At 35.6% G+C, this 13545-nt stretch overlaps 4 protein-coding genes across 4 annotated transcripts in view; 1 reads left to right on the top strand and 3 right to left on the bottom strand.

Moving 5' to 3' along the window:
* Positions 1-1258, bottom strand: part of LOC17885493 (spindle and kinetochore-associated protein 1 homolog) — a 2076-nt gene extending 818 nt beyond the window's left edge. Inside the window, exons 1-6 of the mRNA XM_006290409.2 lie at positions 1089-1258; positions 882-1006; positions 650-762; positions 476-563; positions 273-340; positions 79-191 (exon numbers count right to left, since the gene is read on the bottom strand). Of these exons, the coding sequence (XP_006290471.2) occupies positions 79-191; positions 273-340; positions 476-563; positions 650-762; positions 882-1006; positions 1089-1185 (604 nt within the window). The 5' untranslated portion in view covers positions 1186-1258. The remainder of the gene's footprint in view (positions 1-78; positions 192-272; positions 341-475; positions 564-649; positions 763-881; positions 1007-1088) is intronic.
* A 1599-nt stretch (positions 1259-2857) lies between these two features.
* On the bottom strand, positions 2858-3899 carry LOC17885561. The gene is made up of 2 exons (XM_006292803.2): positions 3726-3899; positions 2858-3247 (listed from the first exon to the last, which is right to left on the bottom strand). Exons 1-2 carry the CDS (start codon positions 3861-3863, stop codon positions 2939-2941), a joined length of 447 nt encoding a protein of 148 aa, XP_006292865.2. The 5' UTR covers positions 3864-3899; the 3' UTR covers positions 2858-2938.
* Positions 3900-6207: 2308 nt separating this feature from the next.
* LOC17884966 (autophagy-related protein 8g) lies at positions 6208-7497 on the bottom strand. The gene is made up of 6 exons (XM_006292352.2): positions 7411-7497; positions 7174-7219; positions 7009-7064; positions 6729-6781; positions 6486-6604; positions 6208-6398 (listed from the first exon to the last, which is right to left on the bottom strand). The coding sequence occupies exons 2-6, from the start codon at positions 7208-7210 to the stop codon at positions 6304-6306; spliced, it is 360 nt and encodes a 119-aa protein (XP_006292414.2). The 5' UTR covers positions 7211-7219; positions 7411-7497; the 3' UTR covers positions 6208-6303.
* Positions 7498-10460: 2963 nt separating this feature from the next.
* Positions 10461-12923, top strand: LOC17886819 (scarecrow-like protein 22). The gene has a single exon (XM_006290209.2). The coding sequence runs from the start codon at positions 10861-10863 to the stop codon at positions 12757-12759; it is 1899 nt and encodes a 632-aa protein (XP_006290271.1). The 5' UTR covers positions 10461-10860; the 3' UTR covers positions 12760-12923.
* Positions 12924-13545: the final 622 nt, after the last annotated feature.

Below are 13545 nucleotides of genomic sequence, written 5' to 3'. Positions count from 1 at the left end.
AACAAATTAAACAACAGTCAGTACAATCGTAGCATATAAGTCAAATACGCAAGCCAAGAAGAGAGCATAAATATATGAGATATACCTTCTGCTTTGGGGCTGCAATAAGATGAGCATTTGCTTCAGCATACGAAGCCATGTCATTGATGGCCGCATTCACTTTTTCAAGGGTGAGTCTTCCTCTCATGTATCTTTTTTTGGAAAAATGTCAGAAAAGCAATAGGCGTTTCACATAAACAGGCAGAGAGAAGAAAAAGTAAAACTGCACTTACGATGAGAGGGAATTGAGCTCTTCAACAGTTATGTGCCAAAGTGGAGGAGACCCGCGACCCTTCTTCTCCTGGAAACAGAACCCCAAAGATTAACCATAGTCCATAGACAGAGATAATAGAATACACCACTAGCTACAGTTTAACATTCGTAGCCATAGAGTCTTATAGGCCATAAAGTCCCTTTGGAGAAATGCAAGTACTACCTTGGGTAAAACAACTGCTTCCTCATCAGATTTCAAAGAGCTGAGACCAGGATTATGCTCATACTGCTTGGCATTTTCTTGGAGCAAACTGGAATAAAAACACAGTAATCTTTAATCAAACTTTAACTAAACCAAAGACATTGAATAAGAATAGGGCGAGTAAAATGTATATACCATCTATTTAGATCTGAATTCAACATTGTAGCCTTGTCAGGCAAATGGGAAGGTGCATAAATAGACATCTTCTGCAATTTCCCTTGTTGTTTCAGTGACGCCTCAATAAGTTTCTACAAGCAACACAAAATTCTCAAATTTAAGAACATACAATTTGGTTTCCAAAATTCAAAACTCCAGTTCCAGATTCCAAATCCTAGACTACGCAAATTCAGATTTAAATTCATCTTACCTTGGCTTTCGGAATAGCTTCAGTTTCTTCACGCAACCGGTCCTTGATCGACTGAACCTGAAGCTCCATCGAGCTCAGCGCCGTGTCAATCGCCGATAAATCCGAGATGCTTCTCGCCGGATACACTGAATGAAATTGAAATTAGGTCATCAGACGGAGATCTTGAACAACGGATTGAGTAATTGAGAGTTAGAAACTCGGTCTCACTGTTCCGAGCGATGACGAGTTCCTGCAATTCGCCGATTCGTTTCTGGAACGAAGCTATCAACGAATCTAGAGTAGATCCAGCTTGAGCTCCCTCCATGCTTCTCACGAATCTCTCAGTCTCTCCCCCAATATGAGAGTATCTGTCCCACTTTAGGTTTTACAAATTGGAAATCGCAGAAACTTTTCCGGCGGGAAAGATTTTGTTGTTAGCCAGATCGCAGCATTCTCTATTGCACGTTATGGGCTTTAATGACCCATTATTATATCTAAATGGGCCTTATATTAATAAATTTCTTACACTCGTATTATATTTTTCCACAAAATTTATATTTTGTCATCTCGTTAAATTAGAATTAATGTACGGAAAAATAAATCAAAATATGAAATTTCGTGAAAATAAAGCAACATGTGTTTTAATAAGAAAATAAGATAAATAATATTTTCTATTTAGTTTATTACTCCTTTTGTTTTGCAAAGAGTGTCAAAATGACACAATTCACACATATTAAAAAATTGTATAATTATACATAATAATCCTTATTAAATAAGGGATTGATGATTTAAATAATAAAAATGAATTTTGGGTTTAGGGGTAAATTAAGAAATTTAATATAAAAAATATAGGAATTGTAGAGTAACATTTTTTGTGAAACAAAAAAAAAAATCTAAAATAACACATTTTATGAAACAGATGGAGTATTACTTGTTTGTAGTAGTACTACAAGTTAAATTTCAAACCTAAGAGGAGACGTGGATTTGGGACACTTGAGACCATCATTATATATAAGATCTTTCCTTTGCAAAAACCGGGGGATCTTAGCCTCTAAGGCCATCAACAACGGTGGGTATCTCAACAAGTGTATCTTTACAATTAAAATATATTATTTTTTATTTTAGTTTTATTATATAATTAAATTTAATACATAAATAGAGATGAACCAATAAAATTCAAACATGTGGCAAGAGAGGTTCTTTAGAAAGTTGGCCAAGTTCTTTTTAGAGAATCGATTCTCTCTTTTTCCTCTTTTTTTACACATTTTCTATTATTTTAATAGTGAGAGATTGGTTAAAGAACCCCCTTTGGGATTGCTCTAAGATCCCACCAATAATAATGCCCAGATTGCATTGGAACCAAACGCGGGATCTTCGTCTTTTTCGTACATCGTTAACAGTGAATGTGCACGCGGTCTCGTTTTATATATACATATTATTATTAAGCCATTTGACTAGTGGGACTTAGACTATTCTTTAATCGGATGAAAATTTTACAACTAGTACACTCTGTATCGTTGTTATATGCACTGATGTAACCAATATGAATGAATACAAGTTTCTATCACTTACGAATATATGGTAACTTAAAAGTTCATGATTAGTAGAAAACGACATGTATAAGTATACCAACCGCCAAGTCTCTTTTCTATCAATTTGTGAACAACAACTAAATTGCATATTGATGTAGTAATATAGCAACGAAATGATCACACACATGCATGTGCATTTAAAGACGAATATATAGTAGTGTATAGTACACATTTATTACAAAAAAAAAAAAAACAGTAGTGTATAGTATACATCATGATATGCATGCAAGTGTAAAAGTAACAAAATCAAGAAACCCTACGGAGTTTTACTATATATTGAACAATGTCGATAACTGTTTCTTTTTAACTAATCTAATTAATATGTGTATTATAATTGTAAAGCTTAAAATTAGGCCGTTTCTGGCCATACATCATGATATATCACACGAGTAAAAATGTGGAAATTCTTCGTGGACTTAAAAGGTTATGATACATAATAAAGTACGATATATGAAATTCGTTTCTGTTATTACATGATCATAATTGTTAATTATGATGCGGCGGGTGTGTTGTGGGCTGCATATAATCAAGATTGAAACCGGGGTGTTCTTGATCTACTCTAGGCTGCTTCTTTGAATACTTAGGAGGTTTCCAAGTTCTTGATGAGCCTCTTTTAGTCGCCACAGTTTTGTCGGATGCTCGTTTTACTCTATGATTTTCCTTCGTTCTCTTCCTGTTTGTCTGATGACCTTTATTATTTATATCACCATGATTAACTACGGCATGTGCTTGGCTCGATAAGGTGTTCGTCTTGTTTGTTGATTGAGCTTCTAGTTTTGTGATCTCTTCATGGTTCTGAGACATAAAGTAACAGTAGTTAGAATCTAAGTCTTAATTAGTTACAACTTTATGTTACTTACACTAATGGCGCGGACTCTGTTGATTATACAAACCCAGATACATGGGAGTTCCCGAGCCTCTTAATTATCATCAACTCTAGCTAGCGTTTTTAAACGCATAACATTCAGACTAGCTACTTTCAAAGTTGGTGGCACTACACCACTCAACATGCTAGATTAGATTTTGAAAGTAAAAAGTATGCACGCCAATTCTTCAATATAAACCAAATTTTAAAGCTTATTCAGAAGAACCAGTTATATATTTATTTTTAAAAACACGGACCATACATTATACACATGTTAATATCAATGATCGATGAAGAACTAGCTATAATTAAGCATATGGGTTTTAAAAGAAAAGAAAAAAAAAAACTAATATTCAAAATAACCGAGACTTTTAATTAATTATGATCACAGAGCAAAGGGCTTATTACCTTAGTTAAATGATCAAGATTCATACTAAGCTTCTTCTCCATGTGTACAAGATGGCGAGAATGGCATAAAGGAGACCAAGAAAGGATGACAAAAAGCATTAATAGGAAATAGAAGCAAGCACTCCTCAGCATATCCATACGAGTAGTATCGATCAAGAGATGATTTAGATTATTGCCGAGACAGCCCAATATGTAGATATATATATAGAGAGAGAGATAGAGATGGCGGTTTAAAGGTATCGTGATTGATATAAATGCCTTAAGGCAGAGAGATTGCGCAATAAATGCAGATATAGATGGAGAGAGAACGAGTCGTCGTTGATGGTAGAGGAGAAGGAGAGAACATGCAAATGTATGGGTGAGAAGAAGAAAAGAGTAGTGAAGGTCAGATATGGTGTTGTGTAGTGGCCCCCTCTACTGTCTCTGCGGAATCCACCGACCCAAACCAGAGAAACCAACCTAACGAAAGAGAAAAGACCAAACTTGTGTCTTCTCTCTCGTAGTTATAGCAATCTCAGATCGACCCCCCTTACTGATTTTATGTATATATTTTTGTTTATAATATAAGAATGGAGCGAAAATCTAGCTAGTCATCGAAACGAGCAAAAGGGAGAATTAGGGTTTTTGATGCATATGCTTCTTTGTTTATCCCAAGAAGTGGTTTAAATATCTCTTTTACCTCTTTGTCTCTACGTTGAGGCCTTTAAACACTTTGCATGTTTTTACGCTACCTTTCTAACTCTGTCTCCTCATTTTCTTATTTACATGTGTGTGTGTGTTTCTCGGGAACAATAACATTCGCGTACCGATCGATATTTCTAATGGTACTAATGGATATAACAAAAAAGTAAGCAGACTTTTTCGTCCAAACATTCTTCAAAACGGATTGTTCCATTTCTGACAGGTCCAAATTAAGTTTTTATTTTATTTTTCTTTCATGTTTACCTGTATCATGAACGGGGTGTTTCGAATATATTAGGTTATATACAAATCGATTGTTGATTAATTTCTATCCAGGGAATGTGCAGTAAAAGCAGAAGATCTTTTCAGTGCTTATTCATGAACTAAACACAATATTCAAACAAAATATTAAATATATGCATACATTATAAAGTATTATCTATGTAGTTTGATAATAACTAATAAGTAAGCAACGGTCTTGTCTGTGATTAGTTATGTTGTTAGATGTAATTATCACATTGAGATATAAATAGATTTTCCCACATGATACCTGTTCATATATACGTGAACACAATGACGACGTTACAACCACCTAGCTATTTCGTTGCATTGCGAAGACTTATCGCAAATTAGATATACATATTATTTTAGGCATAATAAAGTAATAGTTTCCACGCTTCGTCTAATCACCAAGAGACATTAGTTTGATAATATCAACAAGTGGACACTGGTAGTGTCTGCTAAACCCTTGAAAGTCAATAACAATTTTTGTATTATATATTTGGTTGACTGTTTCAATAGGAAAAAAAAACAGTATTTGATGCAAAACTATAGTATAGTTAACAGACATATGTAATTAAGCCTTATATCGAAGTCGTCTCAGAAAATCCCTAAAATCTTGTAGTTCATTCATTAGTGACAAAAACATCTGAAAAGTTTGACACTAAATCTTACAAACACACTAAAAAAGAACTTGGTGTTGAGTTTTGATTCAACGATGAACGATCTATCGGCATATGGACTAGAGGAAGATTTACACCGGAAAACTTGTTTAATTATCGATCAATTAGCTAAGCAAATCTGAAGAAGATTAAAAAAGAAAACAAAAAAACGTGGTATAAAGAGAAAAGATGTGCATGGCTCAAACAGACGCATATACTGTATACATAACACCGATATTTGTTACATTGTGATGCGAGAACGTATAAAAAACAAAAAATATAGATATTTTTTTTTGGCAGTTTTTGTATGTGTAGTCAAACATTGTGAGAAAATAATAGAGTAGAGAGACATATTGATACTGTAGTTTATAAATTTAGTAGTTGACATGACATGGGAGAGAACACACATTATACATTAATGGAAGATAAAAAAAGAAAAAAGGAAAATGCAGAAGTGATCAAGAAGGACGTGTGGGACCAAAGAGAAACAGCAGACAAGTGTGGCGTGGACCATCACCGTTGTGTTTTTATGTTGTTCATTGTTCCATGAAGGTCGTGCCCTAACCGCAACCCCAAGCCGCCATTACCGCTCACTTTACTACGTGGCGCTTCCCCCCCCCCCCCCCCCATGTTATTTGTCTTTTACTACTACGTCGGCCGGCCCACAATTGTTCTTTACTGTGTCTTGATTAAGCCCAACAAGCTTCCGTGGGGCTTGACCAGCACTTGTCGGGTCAAATTTATATACCAATACATAAACCGAAATATCCGCCCCAACTATAAACTGAACGAAACACTTTTTGTTTGCAGACCGATTTAAGTTTGTGTTCATCGTATCCGCAGCTAAACAGTTTCACGAAGATTATAATCATTTACGCTCCATTGAAAACTTAAAAGCAATGAACTTCCAACTTAAAAAGCAAAAAACATCCAAGTGTTTCGATTTTTCTAGTCAATCATGAGGATCCAAATGTGTTTTCCCCACTGTAAGTAACATACAAGAAGCCGTCTTCATCTTTCTTGTCTTCGTATATGGTTGACATCATTGCTCCTGCAATTGAGTTTTACCAATTCATATAAAAACCAAAGCGTTTATGTAATGGTGATTAAAGAAGAGAAAACGAAGAGGAGTCATTACCGGTGGGAGGAAGAACATCATCAACAAAGATAAAGATAGCTTTCTCTGCACTCAGTTTGATTCTTTTACGAATCACATACACAAACTGGCCTACAGTTAGATCCGCTGGGACGAGGTATCTGCAAAATATATATATCCAAAGTCCAAACCATATGAATAAAATAAGAAAATACTCCAAAGTTTAAGAATCTGATTTCATAGAATGTAAATATATAAATAAAAAACGACTAAACATGATCATACTTCTTCTTGTCCATGTTTGGTATGTCACTTTTCTCTCCCTTCTCCACAATCACCTATATAAACAAAAACGACACAAACAATTAAACATCTTATTTCTGAAACTCTCAAGATCCTTCAACGGAAACAAGAATATATCTATCAAAGTGTTTTTTTTTTTATAAGCAAGATTTTTAATCAATCAGGCCTCGTGATTCCACACAAGAGATTCTCATCAGGGTATGATCCTACAAATTTTAAAAAACTATGAAACAGAACACAAGATAGAAACAAGTTCAATTACCGGGACACGGTGAGGGTACTTGTCTCTGATCCTTAAAGCTTCAGCTTTCCTCTTTTCTGCATGTATTATATCAATTGTCAACTAAGAACTATATTTACTGGTATAATACGAATAATCACAATCCAGTCACTGTAAAAAGAAGAATAAAAAGAAGATTTTTAATACCGAAATCATGATCCTGCTTGAAGCTGCCATTACTCATCTTTCGTTCCTGCAAAAATATAACAAAGTTTGTAGAATCACCGATTCATCCAATAAACGATTTTCACCAAAAACGATTTTTACCAAATCTCAACACAAAACCCTAATTAATCTCTGCTACCCAAGTCGTAATCCACTTATTTCTGTAGGGATCGAACATAATTTTCAAGTATAAAACAAAGTAAAATCAGAGAAACTTACAGAGATAAAGAGATTTGTTTAAGCTAAAAAAAACAACTTTGGATTCGAGTTTGTGTACGAGACTTGGATGTATATCAAAATTCGACTGCGATGGACACGGTTATATGAATGTGTAAATATACAATCTGTAATCACGTCAGCTTTATTTTATATATATAAGGACCAAAAATCAAGGTTTTTGATTGGTGTTTATTCCTTCAAGTTAGCATGATTTCAGGATTGTTTTAGTGATTTTAGTTACCTAATCGAACTAGTATATGGACTAAGGCCCATTATTTGTTAATAGCATAGAGTAATGGTCATCCAAATTTTCTATAAAGCCCGTTATAAGACTACCGTATTTGTTTTTGATTGAAGATAGAAGCCCAGCTCAGTTACATATGTAGTATTACGAAACTAAAGTTTGATGTTCGATATGTTCATAATTCTATTTCTCTAAGATCAGACGATTGAAAATTTTAAATATTATTATTATTTTAAAAACAAATTCTTACCAAGAAAAAATATAACTACTAGATCATAAACCTTGAATTTAAATCAACATAATGCATTTTACTGAAAATAAGAAATACATAGTATTATTATTAATATTGAATCTCATTATACTGAATTGGACAACAATGGATCGAAACTAAATTTTCTGTTAAACTTTAAGTAGTGGATGGAAATGAATATTAATTGTGATAATCATTAGACTTCTAAAACAATATCCACACATTAGTTCAGCGGTTCATAGGTTTGATGGATTAATAGTGCCATGCGGCGGTCAGATTTGTTCGTCTAGTTACGCTTTGTCAACTGTTTTCTAAATTCGTATTTAAATTATTTTAAGATTAACAATGTGGCAATCACTGATATTAATACCGTTTAATCAAATGTATTAACGTTAGTACTACATGGCATGTGTTGGTTGTTGTCTTGACAAATTATAAGATCATACAATCTATCAGTCACTATCCTTTATTTTTATTTTTTTGGTTTTGCTTCCGCCGTCACTGTGTTTATTCTCTAAAGCGAGACAAATTTTATTGTGTTGTGTTGTAATGTGTCTCCTAAGTCTTTGATAATTAATAATAAACCAACCAAAACTTGACATGCTTTGTTAATTAAAATTAAAAAGACATTGTATTTTGTGACTGCGACTCTTGGATATGATATATGGCATGATATGGCCTGATTCCAATAAGTTAAACCCCCTTTAGAATTTCTCAACTTACAAAAAGTGAAACTTTAAGTAAGAAATAGAAAACTTTATCCGTGAATCGAGAGAGATCAGCAGAGGATCGGAGACTATATATCGTTTTATTTTTGAGGACTTTTAGGTTTATTTTGGGAATCTATGAAAGTGAAACTGATTACTTGTGTTTATGTATGTGACTATATGAACGCAGCAAAATAAGTAAATGTAGTCGTGAAACCGAATCGCGAGTATGTATGTATGTACATGCAGGTAACACACGGTCGATGTGTCCCTCTTCTAAGCCATTCATGATTCATCCACCAATTAGATTGAGTTGATTAAACTAAAGCAATTTGGTTAACTTTTAAATCCATTAAACATAAACAAAGAAAGAAAATAGTTTAATACAAGAATGCATGATGTTAGACATATAACAAGGTGGTGGAGGAAAATCACATGGAGGTTTCTTGTCTGTCTTGGAGGATAAAAAATACATGTCTCCCATTATTACAATGTCCAATTACAATAATTGTTTTGTTTTGTTTTGTTTTTATAATGTTTTTGGTTATTAAAATATGGTTTAGGGAAACCACATAAGCAATGTCTCCCTCTCTCGTTCACACAACAAACCACAAAAAAGTCCCAACTTTGTCTTGTAAATCCAGCTACATACATCTTTCTTTTCCATTTGATTTCCCTTAGGTTATCCTCTACTATTACGCAGCTAGTCTATATAAAGCGGACACTTGAGAGCCGTCTTCTAAAGTTTGTAACCAATTTTTTTACTTTTTGAGTCGTTAGTTAGACAGCTGGTTTTGAATAATAAAGACTAGTATATAGTGTAGCTAAATAAACTTTAAGAAAATGACATTTCTTGCTTTAGTAGTATGATGGTTAATAAGACATGACATGTAGAAATCTTAAGACTAGAGAGCCACCCCGAACATGGTCCGGGTCATGATACCCACAGGCTCAGTAAGCGTCAGTCAGTCAGATTCAGTTTAAAATAACCGGGGCATATCAAAGCCAACTGCTGCAACCTGCAAGAGCTTACTTTATTATCAAAACTTTTACTGTATTACCCTTACGTCACGTTGAGCGTGTTTGGTATAAACAAAGGGGTAATAATGGAAAACACTCATATAGACAATACGCCATCTGCGTCAAATTAACCTTTTGCTCTGCAACCTCGGTATATGTTTTTTAGATTTTTATTTTTTATTTTTATAACAGTCTTTCAGATTTTTAAGATTTTTCTTTTACGCGCCTCAGTTGAATAATAATACCAATTGATTTTATCTTTTTTTTCCTGTTTTTCCTTGCATAGTTTGGATTATGAATATTTCAGTTTTCTTTTTCCATATTACTACTTCTTTTGCTATATCCTAAATTTATAATTAATTAAGTAATCTTTTTTTGAAGTGAATAAAGTCTTGGTTCATTACTATTTTGATTTTCCGAATTATAGAGTAGTAAGTGTTTTACACATGATTTGAAAACAAATAGTTTTGACCCTTTTTTCCAGTAAACAAATATTTAGGTTCATCATCATTTTTTGCCAATCTGCATAAAATCAGCGCTTTCATATTTAAACATGTTGACATCATAGTAGTAATTTAGTTCATTTATGTTCAAAATTAGATAGACTCATTCATCGGTGGTTTTACATAATCAACGCAAAAGAAGATTAATAATGGTAAATCGAAGTTTTAATATGAAGAAAAATTATTTAGAAAGAAACAAAATTATAACAAAACTATATATATGATGTATGAACATTTTAGCCAAATTGCAAAGAGAAAGACAAAGGAATGTACCAGTGTGTCTGGGGGGGGGGGGAGTAAGAGAAACGCGCCGAAAGTGAGAGTAGGCGTAGAAACGAGGGGATACAGATGTAGATAAGTAAATCTACAGACACAAGGCACCACACACACACACAGAGCAAAAACCAAATCCTTTACCCAAAGAAAAGAGAGAGCATTTTTATTTTTATTTTTATATATATTTTTGGATGAAGATCATCATCACTTTGGAATGTTGTTGCAAGCTGCCAGAGTCAATATCTACAAAAGCTAAGAGAGAAGACTAGATTTTGTTAATTAACTCCGACTTATAGAGAATAATGTGGGCGCCAATTTCAGTTTCAAGCTTTCATCTTCGTCTTCCTCTTTTAAGTTTCTGAGATCTACTAGGGTTTCTTTTTTTTTTTCTGGGTTTCTTTGTTTGCACTCTTGCTTCTCTCTCACTCTCTTTCATCTCTGAGATTGGTCATGCCCCTGCCCTTTGAGCAATTTCAAGGGAAGGGGGTTCTGGGTTTCTTAGATTCTTCTTCTTCTCCGGGATACAAAATCTGGGCAAATCCAGATAAACTCCATGGAAGTGTAGTGGTAGAAGATCTCTGCTTTGTTGTTAACAATGGTGGTTTCTCAGAGCCGACGTCTGTTTTAGACTCTGTTAGAAGTCCAAGCCCTTTCGTCTCTTCTTCAACCACCACGCTGTCTTCCTCTCACGGTGGTCCCAGCGGCGGCGGCGGCGGCCCTGCCCCTGCCTTTTCCGACGCCGATGGAAAATGTGACCAAATGGGTTTCGAGGATCTCGATGGTGTTCTCTCCGGTGGCTCCCCGGGACAAGAACAGAGTATTCTTAGGTTAATCATGGCTGGTGATGTTGTGGATCCGGGTTCTGAGTTTGTGGGTTTCCACCCGGGTTCTGGATCCGACCCGGTTATTGATAATCCTAATCCACTCTTTGGCTACGGCTTCCCTTTTCACGATGCACTGGAAGAAGAAAAGTTTCAGGTTTCAACGAACCCGGAGATTCTGATTAACCCAAATCCTGCTTTTTTCTCGGATCCTCCGTCGTCTCCTCCGGCTAAACGGCTCAATTCGGGTCAACCCGGATCTCAACACCCCCAGCAGTGGGTTTTCCCGTTCTCGGATCCGGGTCAAGAATCCCACGACCCGTTTCTCACGCCGCCGAAGATAGCGGGACAAGACGAAAACGACCAAGACCAGTCAACGTTAATCATCGACCAGCTATTCTCCGCGGCGGCGGAGCTAATCGGAACCACCACAAACGGCGGAGATAACAATCCCATTCTCGCGCAAGGGATATTGGCGCGGCTCAATCACAACCTTAACAAGAAGAAGAACAACGACGACACTAACAACACTCCTAAACCTCCGTTTCACAGAGCGGCTTCGTATATAACCGAAGCTCTACACTCTCTCCTTGAAAACTCGTCACCACCGTCACTCTCTCCTCCTCAAAACCTTATCTTTCGAATCGCAGCTTACAGGGCTTTCTCAGAAACCTCACCGTTCCTTCAATTCGTCAACTTCACGGCAAACCAAACGATCCTTGAGTCCTTACAGGGGTTTGATCGGATACACATTGTCGATTTCGATATCGGTTACGGAGGTCAATGGGCGACTCTGATTCAAGAGCTCGCCGGGAAAAGGAACAGGTCTCCATCACTTCCGTCGCTGAAGATTACAGCTTTTGCATCTCCTTCAACTGTCTCCGATGAATTCGAGCTCAGATTCACAGAAGAAAATCTCAGAAATTTCGCCGGAGAAACAGGTGTCTCCTTGGAAATGGAGCTCTTGAACGTAGAGATTCTCTTGAATCCAACTTATTGGCCTCTCTCTCTATTCCGATCATCGGAGAAAGAAGCAATTGCTGTGAACCTTCCAATCAGCTCCATTGTCTCCGGTTACCTCCCGCTGATCCTTCGTTTCCTCAAACAAATCTCTCCAAACGTGGTCGTTTGCTCAGACAGAAGCTGTGACCGTGACAACGACGCACCGTTCCCTAACGGTGTGATTAACGCGCTTCAGTACTACACAACTCTGCTCGAGTCACTCGACTCGAGTAACGCGGAAGCTGCTTCCAGTATCGAGAGGTTTTGTGTGCAACCGTCAATACAGAAACTGTTGACGAATCGTTACCGTTGGATGGAGAGATCGCCGCCGTGGAGAAGCTTGTTTGGGCAATGTGGGTTTTCTCCGGTGACGCTGAGTCAGACGGCGGAGACACAAGCGGAGTATTTGTTGCAGAGGAATCCGATGAGAGGGTTTCACTTGGAGAAGAGACAGTCGTCGTCGTCTTCACTTGTCTTGTGTTGGCAGAGGAAAGAACTTGTTGCTGTCTCAGCTTGGAAATGTTAAACGAGAAATATTAATTAATAAAAAGAAAAAAAAGAAAAAAAGACATTTCAGGGTTTTATTGTTAGCTTTTTAATTTGGGTTATAATCATGTTTTAATGTCTTCTTCTTTAGTCTTTGATTGTGATGTTAACCAATCAAATGATATATATAATATCCTTTTGTTAGTCTTTTTAAAAAAAAAAACCTTTTTATATTTCATTTCTTCAAATGAAAATAATAATAATATGGATCCTTTATATACTACATCAAACAACAACATTCTTCTATGATTCACTAGATATGTTCGGTTGACCATGTTCACTATTATTGTACTTGTTAAAAGTAAAGAGTGGTACCTCAAACAAAATTCATTTTACCGAACTAAATTGTAAACATTTTATGATTATTCTGAAAGAAATATATTTATTATCAAGTTCTAGTGTTTTTGTTGTTCTATATAAATAGCGTAACATATGAAACTTGTGTTTTGGGTTAATGTCGTAACCGATGAGATAACTTGTGCGTAAGAGTTTTAAGTAATGTAAAGAGATTGCGTAATACGAGATTTGTCAGTGTAATTCAATCACATGGTCGTCGCAGCATAGCTGTTTAAGATTTGATATAATCATATAAATGTTACAACTTTATTCTTAATTAATCAACCACTTGAGTAAGATTCTGCAGTGAAATTGTGAGAAAGTAAACATTCTTTATTTTGTATTGGATAACAAAATCCACCCATATGGCCATGGCTTTCCTCTTCCCAATCATTTCTTAATTTTTGCCTCTTTATCATTGAATTTTGAT

Source organism: Capsella rubella, unplaced genomic scaffold, assembly GCF_000375325.1.
Source record: "Capsella rubella cultivar Monte Gargano unplaced genomic scaffold, Caprub1_0 scaffold_5, whole genome shotgun sequence".
NCBI lineage: Eukaryota > Viridiplantae > Streptophyta > Magnoliopsida > Brassicales > Brassicaceae > Capsella > Capsella rubella.
Note: the sequence above shows the minus strand (reverse complement) of the source record. Positions and strands in the feature narration are given on the sequence as shown.